This window comes from Balaenoptera physalus (assembly GCF_965194825.1).
Source record: "Balaenoptera physalus genome assembly, chromosome: 10".
Lineage (NCBI taxonomy): Eukaryota > Metazoa > Chordata > Mammalia > Artiodactyla > Balaenopteridae > Balaenoptera > Balaenoptera physalus.
Genome location: NC_138889.1, coordinates 107,631,047 through 107,648,667, shown reverse-complemented (window position 1 = coordinate 107,648,667; position 17,621 = coordinate 107,631,047). Strand labels below are relative to the sequence as shown.

Sequence of the window (17,621 nt, the reverse complement as noted above, 5' to 3'; positions counted from 1 at the left end):
TGGGCGATGGGACGGGGAGGAATGGGAAGGCGGGGGCCTGTCACAGACCCGGCTGGGCGACCCCCGCGGGCCCGGTCCCCCCCACCCGCCGCTCACCTGGGCACGCAGCTGGACGAGCTCCGGTCCACCTCCCAGGTGGCGTACAGGTTCATCTGCACGGGGGCGGGGGTGCGGCCTGGCCCCGGGCCGCCGGGAGTCGCAGAGCCCGAGGCCACCGCGACGGCCATGGAGGTGGAGGTGGACGAGGACGAGGAGGAGGCGGCCGCCGCCGAGGTGGACGAGGACGACGAGGTGGCCTGGGCCAGCTTGGGGGGCGTCGGCTGCTGCGGCAGCTGCTGCGGCGGTGGCTGCTGCGGCGGAGACTGGGCGACCCCAGAGCCCCGCTGGCCACTGCCGCCCCCGGCGCCTCCGGGACCACCGCCCGCCCCTCCACGTTCCGCCATGGTCCGGCCGGGAGTAGGGAGGCGGGGGGTTACGGGAATCAGGCGACGCCGAGCGGACGCACAGGCTTCTCCGGCGGCGGCGGCGGCGGCGGCGGCTGCGGCGGGGGCTCGACTCGTCTGCTCAGCCCGCCCGCCAGAGCGCGCGAGCGAGAGACTGCACGCACGCGCGGGGCCTCGCGCCGCGCGGTCCTCGCGCTCGCCCGCCGCTGCCAGTTGCGGCTCGCGCCGCCAAAGCACTGGGTGGGCGTGTCCGGGGAGGGGGCGGGGAGGCCTGGCCCGCGCCCGCCCCACCCAGCGCCGAGGGGCGGGGCCGGGGCTGCGCTCGCGCTCGCGCCCCGGGCGGGCCTGTGGGCGTGCGCGCCCCTCGCTCTTCAGGGGAGGGGTCAGCGGTTGGCGCCCTCGGCCAGATCTTCTCAAGTTTGCGGCCCGGCGGCAGCCTGCTGACTCCCCTCCTGTCCCGCGTCGTCCTTTCCACGGCGGCGGCGGCGGCGGCGGCAGCCGAGCCAGCGGAAACCTCGCTTTTCCGGGGCGCGGCCCCGGACCGGAGGGGGCTATCGCTGGAGCGCGCCTCGGCCCTCTCGGGTCTGTGGACCAGAGGCCCAACCCACTGCCCACCCAAGCCCGCTTTCCGACCGCCGCCCTGCCCCCCCCCCCCCCACTGCGGCTCCGGGGCTTCTTCGCCGTCACGACCAGCGAAGGGAGCGATGGAGACCCAGCGGCCGGCTCGGCGCCTGTGGGCCCGGCAGTTTCCGCCCCGCTTCTCCCCAGTGTGGGCAAGGGCTCAAGGACCTAGAGTTCAGAAGGCCTTTGGCACGGGTGAATCTGAAGTTAAGCCCTGACCCACCTGGAGCCAACCACCTATTTTCTGCCCCTAATGTCCCCCTGCCACAAAGAACCATCACAGTCCCAAGCCCCCATCTCTACCCTCAATTTCTTATACTTGGGATGTTTTTCTGCTTCGTCACTTACTAAATTTCTAAAATCCTATTCCTCCCGAGGCCTTACTCAACTGCCTCACCCTCCCTGGAGTCACCCACACTCCCGGCTCCAGAAACCATCTCGAAGCCTCCTGCATGCCGGCACCCCAGATGGTGGGCTTGGACCAGCATCAGTGGTACAGCAGCAGCATGTGACTTCCCTCCCCAGTGCTTGGCAAATGCCTGTTGGAACCATTGGTCCAACGTAGTCTAGCCTGTCAGAAAGACCTCCCAGGACAGGGGGACTAGAACCTGGGAAAGCAGCCCCCCCACCCACCAAAACCTGGAGACTGGTTGATGAAACCACCCAGGGGTCACACGGACTCAGGACAACCTACAGACTTTGAGCTGTGCTCTCTCCCGCATAAGGACTTGGACTCTTTTGGCCGCAAGGTCTATTAGGAAGGCCTGACCTGGCCTACTTCCCAAGCCCACTGTACTTCCTCAGCCCAGCCAGGGCGCTAAGCTGGCTATTTTTAGTCCCCAAGGACACACCAGTAAGGTCAAACCAGACCTGGAGGTCCTTCCCCCAGAGCCTTCCTACAAAAGCAGGCAGTGGTAAAACACACAATCTCAGTGTGGCTTTAGCTTCATCACCAGTCTCAACTGCAACATCTGATCCAAGTGCCTGCCCCCAGCCACTGGAGCAACTTCAGGTTGTAGAAAATGGCTGTTTCCGTTCTTTTGCAGGAGGGGACTAAAGACGAAGGAGGATCAGAAGTGTTACATTTCATCTCTTTCCTTGGGAAACAGCTTTATTTACAAAACAGGTCTAAAATAAGAACATGAAATAACAAGCCCCTGGGAAGAGCAGGAGAGCTGGCTCTTGGGGACCCACATGTGGAGAAGCCCAGGTGTCCAGGCAAAGGGCCGAAAGGAGGACCAGGTGTGTGAGGGGACCTAAAATTTGAACTCCTTGTATTTCTTGCTGCCCCCACGGCTGTCCTGGGGCTGAGCTTTCCGTTTCTTTTGCTGTAGGAGAGAAAGAAACAGGTTACAACAGGTTAAACCACCGGCTGATCCCCAAAACGAAGGGTGGGCAGCCTGACAGAGCCACATACGTCTGTGGAAAAAGTACTGAAGCTGGAATTCTCAGACTTGGATGAGCTCCCTCCCCTCCCTGTGCCTGTTTCATCATCCTGAAAGAGGGCAGCCCACTGGAGGATTCCTAAGGTTCCCAACCCCAAGGAAGCTCAGGGCAGCAGGCACCGCGTCCTCCCGCCCTCTCACCACTAGAGGACGCCAGCCCACTGAGAAGGCGGCCCTGCTCCCTGGCTCTCACCGCCAGGCTCCTGAGCGAGCGCCCACCTTCTGCTTGGCAGCGTGCTCGGCCACCATGTCGCTGAAGTCTTCTTTCTCCACTTGCGCCTGCTGCTCCCGCACGTGCTCCTCATACTTCTGGGTCATGGCCATGGGGTCCAGCTCCAACTCCTCGGGTGCCAGGGCCACTTCCACACCTTGCAGCTCGGGGGCCGGGCCCTTCCGGCTCATGACCTGCAAGAGGAATCAGAGCCTTGTCATCTCCAAAGGGAAGCTCAGAAGCCCTAGCTCCTGCCCCCTTCCCAGCCCCCAAAAGCAGTATCCTCCAAGTGCTCACCGTGGACATGTCATAGATGTGGGTTGACCCCATCATGGCCCCCCCAACAGTGGCCGTTCTCTTCTCCGGCAACACGGTGAACAGCTGAGGCGTCTCACTTCTGCAAAGGACGAGGGGGTCAAGCCCAAAAAGGAAAGGATAAAAGGGTCTCCAGGAGGGACAGCAAAAGGAGTAAGGGCAGCAGGCCCACCGAGCTCCCCAGCGAGGTTCCAAGACACCCAGGGGAAAAATTCTGCCCAAGCTGCCTCTGCAGGTCATGGAGACCCATGGGAGGAAGAAGTGCCACCTATTTCAAGAATGCTACTTGAAATACAACAGCAAATCTACCAATACCAACCCAGACCATGACTTCATCCCCACCCCTCCCCCTGGAAGAGGTGAAAATCTATTCTCACAAAGCAGCCAGAAGGAAAAACCGAATTCACATCCTGTCACTCCTTTGCTCAAAACCCTCTGAGGCTTCTGATCATTGTTTGAATAAACCCAAACTCTTTACCATGACCTATAGGATTCATCATCTGGTCCCGTACTTAATCCCTGCTCACTACAGTCTAGCCCCAATACCCTTCTTTCTTTTTCTTCCTCAAAACTTGAGACTTTTGCTTCTGGATAAGGAGTAATAGGGACCAGATTTACCCTCCCACCTGAAACAATCAAAAAATGGGCAAAATATATGAAACAGTGGTTTTCAAGTCACTGGACATGAAGCAACGAAGGACAGTGATTCCTGAGAGACAAGAAACAAATGAGGTGATTCCTTCAATTGTCCATCCTACTGCACTGAGAGTTTCCAGGCTACGGAATAAAGAGGGGAACTCCTGGAGAGCACAGAGGACTCTAGGAGTTGAAGGGGTAAAGCTGAAAGTGCAGGGAGACTAAGGCGACTAGAGATCATAGGACAGAGAACTGGAGAAGAGAAAGCAGCACGGAGACTGAAGAACTCAAGAGACCTACAGAGGATCCCCTCAAGTTCCCAGGTGAGTACTGTGTGGGAGGAGACTACCAAGGCCAGGGAAAGAACCACCCGAAAGCATTAGTGGTATCATACATGCCTGCTCTTCGCACGGGACTGGGAATAGTGCTTAGTCCCACTAGCCAGACTGAAAAACCTCCTGATTAACAGGATATTGGATAGAGTATAGGGTCTTGTGCCTCAATAGTGAAGAGGACTGAGCACTGCTTCAGTCCTGCCTAATGAACCTGAAAAGCAAGACCTGAAAGAATCAAACTGTTCCCAAGTACCTTAACTGTAACCTGGAACAAAACTAAAGATTTATAGGACTATCAAAGTATTCTGGACCTGACAAGGTACATTTCACAAAGTCTGGCATCCAATCAAAAATTACCAGACATGCAAAGAAGCATGAAAATACAATCTTCAATGAGGAAAACAATCAATCCACTTAAATCAACCCAGAACTGGCGCAGATGTTAGCATTAGCAGGCAAGTACATTAAAATGTTATTATAATTGGATTCCGTATGTTCAAAAGTCAAATAAGAGACACAGGAGATATAAAAAGACCCAAATCGCACTGCTAGAGATGAAAACTACACTGGATGGGTTTAATGTCAGATTAGAAATAGTGGAAAAAATATTAGCAAACTTGAAGACACAGGAATAGAAAACTTCTAAAATGAAATACAAAGAGAAATGAGAAATGTTTTAAATGAACAGAGCATTGGTGAGCTGTAGGTCAACTTCAAGAAATCTAATAGATGTATAATTGGAGTTCCCAAAGGAGAGGAGAAAGAGAAGGGAACAGGAAAAAATATTTGGAGAAATAATGGCCAGAATTTTTCCAAAATTAATAAAAACTATAAAGGCACAGATTCCAGATGCTTAACAAACCCAAGTAAAGAAACACAAAGATGGGACTTCCCTGGCAGTTCAGTGGTGAGGACTTGCCACTTTCACTGCTTTCACTCCTGGCTTTCACCAGGTTGGGGAACTAAGATCCTGCAAGCCATGCAGCATGGCCAGAAAAAGAAGGAAAAGAAACCCCATCAAACCATTTTAAAAAAAGAAAGAAATATGAAGATAACTACACTAACATGCTGCACTACACTGCATGTCCATAACCTGTTCAAAACAGTGATAAAAAGAAAATCTTAAAAGCAGCCAGAGAAAAATGGCACAAATGCACAGAGGAACAAAGGAAGGATGATGACAGATTTCCTGTCAGAAATGATGCAAGAAAGAAGACACTGAATCAACATCTTTAAAGTAATGAAAGAAAAAAACACTGTCAACCTAGAATCCTGTATCTTTCAAAACGGAAGGCTACTCTACATGGTTATTATTTTTGTTTAAATGGTCAATTATCTTTTAGAGAGATTTAAATAATAAGAATTGTCTATTATCATTTCCAGTGTTCTTTCACTTGCTCTTACAGTTCCTTCTGCCCCAGCTCTCAGCCCAAATACCTCTTCCTCCGTAAGCCTTCCCAAAGGCCTCCCCACCACCCAAGTCCCTCTACATCCTATTACTCAGTTTCCTTTGCTACACGTCTTACCCACATCTGAAATTATCTTGTTCTCTGATCACTTGTTTACCTTGCCTGACTTTTTCACTGCAGACGTCCCAGTGCCTAGAGCAGTGCCTGGCACAGAGCTAGTGTTCAATAATTGTTTAAAAAGAAAAAAGCGGGGGCTTCCCTGGTGGCGCAGTGGTTGAGAGTCTGCCTGTCAGTGCAGGGGACACGGGTTCGAGCCCTGGTCTGGGAAGATCCCACATGCCGCGGAGCAACTAGGCCCGTGAGCCACAATTACTGAGCCTGCGCGTCTGGAGCCTGTGCTCCACAACAAGAGAGGCCGCGATAATGAGAGGCCCGCGCACCGCGATGAAGAGTGGCCCCCACTTGCCGCAGCTAGAGGAAGCCCTCGCATAGAAACGAAGACCCAACACAGCCATAAATAAATAAATAAACCCAAAGTTAAAAAAAAAAAAAAGAAAAGAAAAAAGCAGGGGGGCGGGAGACAAAAGTCAGCCAGTCCACCTAGAGGCTGAAAATCCTCCCCTCTCAGCCCTCCCTGGTTCCCTCACCCATCCATCGCCTCCTCAATCTTCTTCTTCCTCAGTTCAATGAGTTCAGGGGTCTCCATTCCAGCTGGCACTGACGAGAACCCTCCAGGAGTGATGAGGCCACTGTGAAGAGAGGAACAAGCTCTGGAGTAAAGACAAGGCCCCCAAAGACAGACATACCACTTCAGAGAGGCAGACTCTGCTTCCCCCACCTGTCTGCAGGGGTAATGAAGCCCGTCTCATCTGGCTTATCTTCATCACTTTCTTCCTCTTCCTCTTCTTCTGAAGACTCTTCATCTGATGGTTCCAGCTCCCCCCAAGGGGTCCGATCAATCTCTTCTTCCTCAGTCTTGGTCTGAAAGACATCACTCATTCATTCAACAAATGTTTACTATATACCTATTATGTGTCAAGCGGTTGTAAACAGAGGGATATGAGAGTAAACAAACAGATGATAATCCCTACCCACAGAGAGGTCATATGCCAGTGGGGAGCTTGCATTACATCTCAGGAAAACATATGTCCCTTTTCCAGACTTTGAAACTTCAGAACACACAGCTCTCTGCTAATGAAGCTATAAACCAACTATCTCTGAACTTCATGACCTTAACTAAGACCAAGCTTGCCAGCCATGGCCCATACCTGAAATTCAGCAGCATTGGTTCCAAACACATCCCCATAGAGGGGTTTCCCGGTCTCATCTACTGGGGGTTTGCCCCAGCCACCAGCATGGTACCCAAAGGAACAGCTCTGCAAGACAGGAAAAGCAAGTCAGTTTCACTCCTATGCTCCAAAAGAAACACTGAAGCCCTAAAGAAAAGTCATGCTCCAAAGTACAGAACTAACACCTGGGAACTCTGGAGATTATGATTTCAGAGAAGAATTAAATCTTATAAAGCATTACAAAGCAAAAGTAGTAAACAACAAAAATCTGGAGGTAACAGGATGGGGAGATGGGAGCAGAAAGCACGCTAGTAATTTCAGCCTTTGTGGCAGAGTCCATGCTATCTGAAACTGAAACATACACTTTAAAAAACATGACTCCAACTTCTTACTGATTTTTCCTAACTTTGGCAAGCTTTTAGAACCTACTACTCTTAAGGGACAGAAATTTTTACCTGAAGTTTAACAATTACTTCTTTTTCACTTTAATAAATCTTTCCTTAAAAAAATTTTAAAAATAAAAATAAGTTCAATGCCATTCCTGAGATAAAATTATATCTGTCTATCCAAGTGTCTATCAGAGAGATTATCTGGAAACACATTCACCAGATATTAAATTTGGTTATTTCTGAGTGGTGAAATGTGGGTGATGTGTTTTCATCTTTGTACTTGTCAATTCTGATTGACCATTTTATGACAAGCATCTCAGGTTTTTTTTAAAACAAAAACCATCATTCCTTTAAAAAAAAAAAAAAAAAAAAAGGACACATGGTAGAATGAGAAAAGGGAAAAGAAAATCATCCTCTAGTTAAAAAGTAGAGCCAGCGAAGAATGAAAGCAAGGACAGTGCTCACCTCGGGGATAGGCGAGTTCAGCCCAGGGATTTTCAGGTTGGGGTACGACGGGGGTGGTCCGTATCGCTGCATGGCAATCAGCCACGGGGGAGGGACCTTGTGGGCATTCTGCAGGAAAAAGAAGACAGGATACCATCTGCCCAACCCTATCCCTTTGTCTTCCTCCTGCCCCAATTCCCAACCCCTTCTCTGCTTTCCCAGTCAGATAACTGGCACTCACTGGTCCTACTGGCATCCCCAAGGAAATCCTCAGCTCATCAGACAGATCTCCTGGCTTCTTCTCCTTCAGTCGTGTCTCAAACTCCTTCCCCTGAGGAAAAAGCCAAGCATGCTGTATTGTGGACACCAGACACACGCTGGGAGGTCAATTGCAAGAGGACATGAGAACAAAGCCGAGATGTCCCAATCCACATCAGACACAAAGTCCCACTGAGGGCTGCCCAGTTCCCACTCTGATTCTCATCACTTCTTTCCCTGGCTAGAGTAGGGAAAGGAATAAAGGCCAGGAAGGAGGGAGAAAGGCAAGACTCCCAGTGCAGTCACTAACCCACTATGAGAACATGGCCAAATCTAAGGACAGGCTTTCTCATCTGCTAAATGAGGACGTTCGAGAAGATGATCTCCAAGGTCCTTCCACTTCAAAAATTGCATGATATCATGGTGATTAATGATTTCAAGCATCAGAAAAAAAATACTTTTCTCCTACCCTCAATACTAAACGTTTCCTAAAAGCATCTGCCCTTGCCCCTCTGTTCCTAAACCACCCACAATAAACAATGATCACCTCAAAGACATAGTCTGCATCTCTCTTTCAGAAAACCACCTCATTCCAAATTCCATTCCATCCAAGGGGAGCTGATGGACAATTCTAAGGCTGAGGGGAGGGGCCCCGTACCCGCTTCCAGCTTCCAAACCCCTTATGACCCAGAGTTACACAGCCATGACCAAAGGCCCAGCCTTGCCTCCCCACGCCCTCCCGGACCTCGTAGTACAGGTCCCCGTGGATGGTCAGCTTTGGCTTGGTCTGCCACTTGAAGAAGGCGTCATGCAGTTTCTGGTAGTCAATGTCTATCTTCCCCATCTTGGGCCGAACCTTCTCGCGCATTTTTGACTTCATGGTTTTCTGTTCTTCCTGTGGAGAATGGCCGAAGACACACCATAGAAGGTATTCACCAAGTTCAACTCTTGGTAGGTCTAAATCCCCACTCCCAAAAGAGACAGAGGGAAACCTCATTTGGCTCATTCCGGAAGTCACCAAAATCCTTCCTGCTCAAGCCCCTCAAAATTACATGATCCACGCTGAACAAAATAGATGTAACATATGAAACCAGCCTCAGCTATCTAGGTCAAATATTTTTTAAGCCATCTGATCAAGAGACTGAGCTCATCAGTTGCCTCTGCAGAGAGCTGGGTGACTAGAATCTAACTGGAGGCAGTTTTCACCATGCGCTTTGGTACCTCCTGAATTTCTGCACTACACGCAACTATTACCTAATGAGGGTATTTAATTAAAAATTTTAAATTCTACAAGTTACACAACCACCATACATTTCTAGCCACAAGTGCATCAGGTTCACACAGGGGGCAGAGAACTACAGACACAGCAACCTGCAGAGGGAGGAGTCACCGTGTGCAAATCAGAGAGCTGGCAAAGTGCAGGCAGGGGGACAAGGAGACAAGGGCAAACCGAACCGCACAGAACCGGAAGTCTCAGCGGGGGCAGGAGAGCGAGCTCTGAGCATACAGGTGAGGTCTGCCTTTCATGAGATGTCCTTCCCCTCCTGCCCTCCCCGCCATGTGTCACATGCAGTGCTGACTTCTAAACTGAAGAATAAATAATCAGACGGTTAACGTGTAGGTGGGTTTTGGGAGCCGGCTGCTGCTGAGGCCGTGGATCCCCCAGGGCAGATCTGAACCCCAGCCAGGCCCTCACCTTCTCCTGCAGGGCCTCCCGCATCTCCTGGATGCCTGTGCGTTTGATGAAGTCGGGTAGCTCGAAGGGGGGCTTCTCAATGCCTCGTTTGCCCTGCAGGTACTTGCGCTTAAAACACCAGTGGCGAGGCACGGGCACAGAATTCCGAGTGGCCTTGAGGTGAACCAAGAGCTTGGGGTCCTGCGCAGTCACGTCATGCATCTCCACAACGTCGGGCCGAGCCACAAGCTGGAAAACACAGCAGCACCCCTCTGGAAAGCCTGAACTTCTCAGATCTAAAGCTTGCTTGCTTTCTCTTCCTCAAAGGGCCCGTCCCGGGCCTCCTTCAAAGCCCTCCTCCCCACCCCGATAGCAAACCCCCTGTGAGGTTCCGGGAGCTCCTCGTGTGCTCTCCCAGCTGGGCTCCAGGGCCTGATGGAGCGTCTCAGCTCTCACCTGCTTGAGTTCAGCCACAGTGAAGCGATTCATTCGGCGCAGCTTCTTCTTGGACAGCTTGGGGGCTTCTGGCTTCTTTTCCTAGAACAGGACATTTTTTTTTTTTTTTGGCCTCGCTGCGCGGCTTGCAGGATCTTAGTTCCCCAACCTGGGATCGAACCCGTGCCCCCTGCAGTGGAAGTGTGGAGTCCTGACCACTGGACCACCAGGGAAGTCCCAGAACAATCATCTCTTGTGAGCAGGATTCTTAGGTGTGAATCAGACCGCCCAGCTTACCCTGAAACTAAAGCCACCAAAGGACTTCTCCCCTGCAAGAGTTCACCAGGGTCCCTCGCTGGATGCATCTCAGCTACTCGTCCCCAGAGTCCCTGTTTCCCCAACAGGAGGGCGAGGGCCTCACCTGTTCGTCATCACTGCTGTCGTCATCGCTGTCCTTGTGCTCCTCCTCAAAGCCCTTCTTCTTGGGGGCCGCAGAGTTCTCCAGTTTGTCAAGTTTCTCTGGCTCCTTCTCCTTCTCCTTCTTCACGTCATCAGTGAGCTGAGGAGGCAGACAGCATGGAAACCCCAGCCCTGGGCCCCTCCCCGGTTCCTGCACCTGGCACTGAAGAGATGCCCTCCTCACCCCGTCCTGCCCCATCCCTGCCCCTACTCTGCTCAGCTCTGCCCCTTCCGAGTGCGCTCCTCCTTGTACCTTGAAAGCCTCAAAAATCCTCTTGAAGAAGATGAAGTTGGGCTCATAAATTTCAGGCTCTTCAGTCACATACTCAATTTCCACATCAGCCGCTGGGGAGTCAGAGCCACGGGAGCGGCTTGACTCTTTGTCTCGGTCCCCAGAGCTCTCAGATGATGCTCCCCGCACCCGCTGGGGCTTTTTCTTCTTCTTTCGGTTCCGACGCTTCCGGTTTTTCTGCCAAAACATGGAAAACCAACTGGGTCAGGGAATCCAAGCACCATGCTTGCCTCCCAACCCCTAATCTCACCCAATTTCCCCAAGTGACTGAGAAAAGAGGCCTTGAAGTCAGACCACAAAGTTCTACCCCTCTCAAGCTGTGTGCCTGAGTACATTACTGCATCTCTCAGAACCTCAGTTATTTCAGCTCTAAAATGGAGGCATGAATCACAGAACTCAAAGGATTTATGCCAATTGAATAAAAAACACCTGTAAGATGCTTTGGACAAAGAACTGGCACAAGACAGCAGCTACTGCTTATTGAACACTTAGAATAGGAGCTATTTTAGTGCCCAAACCCACTCTCTGACATCCCTTCCAGATCCAGCTCCATCCATACCTCTTTTTTAGATACGGACACTGTGTCCTCCTCAGTCTCTGACGCCGAGTGGCCCAGGGACGAGCGAGTATCTGTCTCCATTTCCTCTTCCTCTGTAAGGGAGGAAGGAGGCCATCAGTCTCTTCACGGTAACCCCTCTTTACCAAGAGCCAGTTTCTCTCTCAAATCCTCCTCGGGGGAGGGAGGAGGGAAGCAAACTTGGCCTCAGCTCTGCAGGTTCCGTCCCTGCAGCCCTTGGGACACGGTGACACACTCACCCTGCTGAGAGTTCATCTCTTCCTGGCGGCTCTCCTTTAGCTGCAGGATCTTTTCCAAAGCCTGGGGGATCTTGGGGCCCACAGAGGGGTCATCCATCTGCCAGAGACAACCCAGGCAGAGGGGGTGATCACAGTGCCCTTTTTCCCCCGACTCCTACCTCTTGTACTCGAAAGCCTGCTGGCCAGGTGTTGGGAACAGCAGAGAGGGGACAACACCAACTGAATTCAACCATCCCTCAGCATCCCGCAAAGTGACGCCCAGAACCCTACCCCAGAAACGTCTCCCAGACCCTACTTCCTGCCCTACCTAAGTATGTTTTAAGGAAATATGGCTCCCCCCACCCAACCCCACCCCCAGAAGTTCTCCCATCTTCTCTGGAATCCTTCTCAAAAAATCCAGAAACAGTCCCTTCTAAAACACACTCTCCTGTCCCTAGGAGGAAATCAGCAATCTCACCTCTCTGTTCTCATCTCCAGGAGGTGGTGGGGGACCACGAGGCCGAGGAACAGGGGCTCCCATAGGCAGCACAGTGGGAGTGGGGCCCACTGGAGCAGCCACTGAGAGGAGACAAAACAAAATCTCAAGTCAGAAAAGACAAATCACACATTTTAAAAATTACCTTCCTTGGGGCTTCTCTGGCGGCTCAGTGGTTGGGAATCCGCCTGCCAATGCAGGGGACACGGGTTCGAGCCCTGGTCCAGGAAGATCCCACATGCCATGGAGCAACTAAGCCTGTGCGCCACAACTACTGAGCCTGTGCTCTAGAGCCCGTGAACCACAACTACTGAGTCCACGTGCCACAACTACTGAAGCCCACATGCCTAGAGCCCATGCTCCACAACAAAGAGAAGCCACTGCAATGAGAAGCCTGTGCACCGCAAAGAAGAGTAGCCCCTGCTCGCCGCAACTAGAGAAAGCCCGTGCGCAGCAATGAAGGCCCAATGCAGCCAAAAATAAAATAAATAAAATAAATAAATTTTTTAAAAAAGAATGATTTGGAAAAAAAAAATAAAAAAATAAAAATTACCTTCCTTGCTTCAAAGTCAGGGTAATGGTTACCCTTGGGAGAGGGGGTGGCTAGAAGGGTGCAGGGCTTCTAGGGTGCTGGTAGTTTTGGTTCTTGGTCCAAGTGCTAGTTGTATGGATGTATTCAGTTTGTGAAAATTCACTGAACTGTACGCTTAACAATATGTGTACTTTTTTACGTGACATATACTTAAGTTAAAAATTGTCATCATCTTCCTTGCCCTTCCCTTCCATTTCCACGGTCTTACCTCGAGGACCCAGAGGAGTGCGAACACCAATTTGGCCCATGTCTTGTGGGGGCCGGGGGACTGGCGTGCCCATCTTGGCAATCTCCTGCTGCCGTTCCTGCTCCAGTAACACAGCTGCCTACGAGAGGGAAGTAGGAGTTGGAGACACCGCTTTGGAAATCCATTGGGCAGGCAGCCCCTGGCAAATGCAGCCTTTCAGCCAGGTAACTGGCCCAAGGAGAACTGACTAATCAGGTACCACCCGTGTTCTGACACCCTCGCCACACCCACACTTCCAGGCTATTGATCCAAGTGAAGGAGCCCTCTCACCACAGAAGAAAACCCCTGGAAATGACACCAATAAAAACCCTGGGAAACTTCTGGTTCCTAACAGAGAATTTAATATTTAATAAACACTACCTTCTGTTTTTTAACAAGATTTTTCTTCCCCAAGAGATTAAGTTATTTCTAAGGAACACTGAATTCTTTTCTTCTACCTACCCCTCAAGATCTAGCACAATCTGGGCAAAGACAGTACTCTATAAATATTTCCATATTTGTTGCTGTTAATGCTTATTTTCTAATACTCCTGAGTAACCTATGGGGTAACAACTGATATAATGCATCTCTGTGGCTGAATGTCTTATGTATCATTCCCTAACTCAGAGCCATCACGTTTAAACTAAATCTGATACAAATGACTAAATCAGCCCAGAGTTCTCTCCAATGTACCTAAAATGATATCATGTAAGACTAGTAGGGGTCAGGAAACCTTTTCTGTAATGGGCCAGTCAGTAAATATTTTAGCCTTTTCAGACTGTCTGTACAGACTCTGTTGTGTATTCTCCATTTGTTTTTTTTTGTTTTTTTTTTTAACGATCCTTCAAAAATATAAAAACCATTCTTACATCACAGGCCATACAGAAACAGGCTGTACCCCACAGTTTACCAACCCTTGGGCTAGATGAAAGAGAGAATTATTTGGGAGATACTGGAACTTAGATGAGGATGAGGTAACTTCCATGGAAAACTTTTTTCTTTTTTTTTTGTGGCCATACCATGCGGCTTGCAGGATCTTAGTTCCCTCACCAGGGATCGAACCCAGGCCCCCAGCAGTGGAAGCGCAGAGTCCTAACCACTGGACCGCCAGGGAATTCCCTCCATGGAAAACTTGAATGGTACTTCTCATTTTAGACACTAAGCACGAGAAGTGACAGACAACGGATTGGACCCTGAGGTCAAAGGTTAGGATGAGGAGGCATTACCCGCTTCTGCTGCTCCAAAAGTTCATGTTCCTTCAGTGAATGATCTCCCTGCTTAAAAAAGAAAACAAGCTCATACCAGCACCAATACCCCACAGGTCAGTCTGCCACAACTCTGCTTCCTGGCGTCCTCTTCCAGCCTAGGGCCCAAGTCTTTGGTTCAGATCTTCCCAGAAGCCTTGGCCCCAGGATCCGGCTCTCTCTGAGGCTCCACTCCCCTTTAGGGACCCTGATGGGACCCAGGCTCAGGCTGCCACCTGCCCTACCTGCTTGGCACGCTCCTCCTGCTGCATCAGCAACGCCGCCTGCTGCTGCGCCAGCTTTAGTCGCTCTTCCTCTGACAGCGCCACAGGCTCGCCGGCCCGGAGAGGAGGAGGGGGCCCCAGGTTTGGTGGGCGGGGTCCAACTGCCATAGGAAAGCCAAGGCCAAGGCCGGGTGGGGGTGGTGGGGGTGGCGGAGGAGGTTGCAGAGGAGGGAGTCCCATGGGGGGGGGTGGCATGGGAATCCCAGACAGCTGTGGGGAAAATAAGACCGTTAACTAGGCAGCATTTATCTAACTGCAGACATTTGCTGGGGAACTGCTATAAGCCAGGTGCTGGGATGTGAAGTCAAATGACGCATAATTCTTGCACTCAGGAAAAGAATACTCTACAGCAATATCAAGGATATCAAGAATACTCTATAGCAATGTTAACTCTGGGGCACGAACTAATGGAAGCTATCAACTCGCTCTCCAGAAAAATATCATGAATATAGACTTTGCATACAATTTCAGGAGATTCAGGGACACCTCAAAAGGCCATCTAAGAACTTCTCATCCCACACATAGACGTCCCTGGACCCCAAGTCAGAGCCACTGCTCTAAAGAAAGAGAGTCAAATCCTGGATCAGAAAAGACATGGAAGTTGAGAGGAGTTGGAGCCAGTGTGCCCCCCAAGAGCTCAATAAATATAGAGAGTATGAAATAAAATCAGGGAGTAAGCCCTAGTTTCTCACTGAATAACATGGCAACTGTGTGCTGGGAGGGCAGAGAAGAGGGTGACTACGTTCCACTGGGGGTGGAGTAAATCAGGCTTCCGGATATTTAAGCTGAATCTTAAATGACATGTAGAATTTGGAGGAGCTGACACTGAGGAAAGACGCAAGGATCAGGACCAAGGGAAAACTGAAGAGTTCCCAATTCTGTCATCACAGTACCTCCCTGCCCAATTGGCTAGTTGCATCCCTCCCGTACATTCCATGTGAGAGGATGGGCTACTGTGAGTAGAAACGGATCTTATCAAGCCGGACAACCTCCTTACTTGTGCTGACATAGGAGGGGGAGCAGCTTTGTCCCCATCTTCACCTCTCAGAACGGGCCGATTCAGGACGATGCCGGTCTGAGAAAGAGAAGGACTCTGAGTCAGTCCAAAAGGAGCTCTTCCACTGAACAACATTCGCTCTGTTCAACAAAATTTACCCAGCGCCTGTCTGCCAGAGCTCGGACTGAGTTGTGAGGGATCATTAATGCCTCCTCGAAAAGCTCGGCCTACCCTGATGTCCCGCCACCAACACTTACCTGGCGGGTGTAGGTCTGCAGCCGCTCCACCAGCTCCTCGCGACTCCCTGCTGGGCAAAGCACAGGATCAATGGGGTAGGTCAGGCGGAGCAGGCCCAAGTCAGGGCCCCGCGGCCAGCCTCCACCCCCGCCCCCGAGTCTCCGAGGTAACCAGCTCCGCTTCCCAGCAGGCCTGCACTTTCCCGCTCTTGACCTCCCGTGCTCCTCACCCTGGATCGGAGCTCCGATCTCTGCTAATTTGGCCTGAAGCTCCTGGGCAGCCCAGGCACCATAGTGCCCAGGGGGCGGCGGCGGCGGCAGCTGCAACTCTCCTTTAGGGGGCTCGTGATGCTCGGCCGCCATCTTAGCCGCAGGAAGGCGCGCGACGAACCCGGAAGCTCGGGCCAGCCTCCCAGCCCACTTCCCGGAACTTCCGGCAGCGCTCGAGGGTTGTTAGACCTTTCCGATTAGGGCCCACCCCCTGCCGTTCTCCGATGGTCCTAAGCGGCCTGGTCGCGAAGCCTTCTGGGAGTTGTAGTACGCAGGTCACGGTCTCTGCGGGTTAGAAGCCGGGAGGGGAGGACGGTGGCCGGTCACGGCACCGGGAACAGTGGGGGCCGGAGCCGGGGCGGGGCTGCGGGGAAAGCTGGTCCTGCCCGGAGAGCGTGCTTTCAGCGTCTCACCGGCCGCAGCACTGACCTCCCGCCTTCCGGCCCGACTCCCTGGTCGGGCGTGAGAGGCCCGGACGCTTACGTTCCGGAGGGACTCGTTCCCCCGGCGGCCGCGCGCTGTGGGCGCCAAGCGGGAGGTTGCAGCCGATGCCTGTGATAAAACAGTGTCTGATTGTCTGCCCGCCCACCCCCGGCCCAGGCATGGATGAATGGGCTGAAAGGGGATCGGAGCTGGGAGCGAAGTGGGCCCTCCCGGCTGAGCTCCAGCTGCCGACCTGGGGGAAGGGCCACACTAAAGCCCCTTTTTCCACCTTCCTGGCCGGCTCAAATGTCATCTCCTCTAAGCTGTCTCCCGCCTTTCCTGCCCTGGAGTGCCCATAACACGTCGAAACCTCCACCATTTGTTTTGAATTCTTTCTTGCCCTTTCTCCGCACTTCCAACCCCAAGATAGGAGTTTTTACTGGCTCGCAGTACCTGGCGTTCAATAAATGATTACTAAAAAAAAAAAAAAAGCAAATGTAACAGTCTTTCTGGCCACAGGATTTGGGTCTTTTTTAGTCTTGAAAATAACTCAGGGGATTCCCTGGCGGTCCAGTGGATAGGACTCAGTGCTTTCACTGCGGGGCCGGGGTTCCATCCCTGGTCAGGGAACCCCACAGGCCTCACGGCGCAGCCAAAAAAAATAAATAAAATAAATTTAGGACCTTTTCTTCCCTCATCCCCACCAGCCTACCACTGCAGCTGACCCTGTCTGCTGCTCCCCTACCCCACCAGCGGCCTGTGACCCTGAGGGAGGGATGGGCGGGTGCCCCCTGCTTGCCCACCTTCTACTTCTCCCTGTCCTGACCAGTCAATTCAGTTAACATTCCCCCCTCTGCCACTAGCTGTGAGGTCCCTTTCCCATTCTAGCTCTGCTCTCTCACTGACAGCCAGGCTCCCATCCTGTGTGAGTGTGTGTGTGTTGGGTGAGAGAGCTGGGAACCTCAGAATGGTCTCCTTTCCCCCTGACACCCACACCCTTCAGATCTTCTCTCTAGCATGCTCTATTTCACCAACCACCCCCAACAGAGGAGTAGCTGGGAGCAGGGATAAAAGAATGGGATGTCAGGTCCAGGGAAGGTGAGATTTAGGAGAGACAAAGAAAAGGACTGGACCAGGAAGGTTGCTCACATCCTAACCCAGGCTAGGAAATTCTCTTTGCTCCCACCCAAACCTGGACCCTTCCCCCCTTTTTTTTTTATAATCCTTCCCCTTTTCATCACTACCACCATCCCAGTCTCCTGACATTCCCAGAGGAGAAGCCAAACCCAGAAAGGACAGAAGAAAGAACAGCAGTGCCCTCCCCTCCAGCTTGTCAGCCCACTCAGGCAGCACCATTCCTGACCCAAAGGAAGTGTCTTTCTGCTCCCTGTAACTGGAGAGC

The 17,621-nt window shown here is 51.9% G+C and overlaps 2 protein-coding genes across 4 annotated transcripts in view; both read right to left on the bottom strand.

The window, feature by feature from the left end:
- Positions 1 to 679, bottom strand: part of PACS1 (phosphofurin acidic cluster sorting protein 1) — a 152,787-nt gene extending 152,108 nt beyond the window's left edge. The window contains exon 1 of the mRNA XM_082477041.1: positions 97 to 679. Within this exon, the coding sequence (XP_082333167.1) occupies positions 97 to 443 (347 nt within the window). The 5' untranslated portion in view covers positions 444 to 679. The remainder of the gene's footprint in view (positions 1 to 96) is intronic.
- A 1,464-nt stretch (positions 680 to 2,143) lies between these two features.
- On the bottom strand, positions 2,144 to 15,937 carry SF3B2 (splicing factor 3b subunit 2). Of its 3 annotated transcripts, none has more exons than XM_082477044.1 (22): positions 15,757 to 15,937; positions 15,548 to 15,597; positions 15,291 to 15,368; positions 14,255 to 14,503; positions 13,992 to 14,039; positions 12,748 to 12,865; positions 11,930 to 12,030; positions 11,473 to 11,569; positions 11,216 to 11,307; positions 10,618 to 10,833; positions 10,327 to 10,464; positions 9,927 to 10,007; positions 9,492 to 9,719; positions 8,541 to 8,690; positions 7,779 to 7,868; positions 7,559 to 7,666; positions 6,684 to 6,791; positions 6,254 to 6,396; positions 6,063 to 6,164; positions 3,018 to 3,117; positions 2,729 to 2,914; positions 2,144 to 2,392 (listed from the first exon to the last, which is right to left on the bottom strand). In XM_082477044.1, the coding sequence occupies exons 1-22, from the start codon at positions 15,887 to 15,889 to the stop codon at positions 2,321 to 2,323; spliced, it is 2,688 nt and encodes an 895-aa protein (XP_082333170.1). In that variant the 5' UTR covers positions 15,890 to 15,937; the 3' UTR covers positions 2,144 to 2,320. The 3 variants fall into 3 exon arrangements, with proteins under 3 accessions (XP_082333170.1, XP_082333168.1, XP_082333169.1); XM_082477042.1 differs by having other exon boundaries at positions 13,992 to 14,042; positions 15,757 to 15,936; XM_082477043.1 differs by having other exon boundaries at positions 13,992 to 14,042; positions 15,548 to 15,594; positions 15,757 to 15,936.
- Between the last annotated feature and the right edge of the window lie 1,684 nt (positions 15,938 to 17,621).

Excerpts from the sequence above, each read along its gene's own strand:
- SF3B2 (XM_082477042.1), bottom strand. The coding sequence starts at position 15,889 with ATGGCGGCCGAGCATCACGAGCCCCCTAAAGGAGAGTTGCAGCTGCCG. Across the intron at positions 10,834-11,215 it reads TGTCCGTATCTAAAAAAGAG|AAAAACCGGAAGCGTCGGAA; the intron begins GTATGGATGGAG and ends ATGTTTTGGCAG. Across the intron at positions 9,720-9,926 it reads CTGTGGCTGAACTCAAGCAG|CTTGTGGCTCGGCCCGACGT; the intron begins GTGAGAGCTGAG and ends TGTGTTTTCCAG.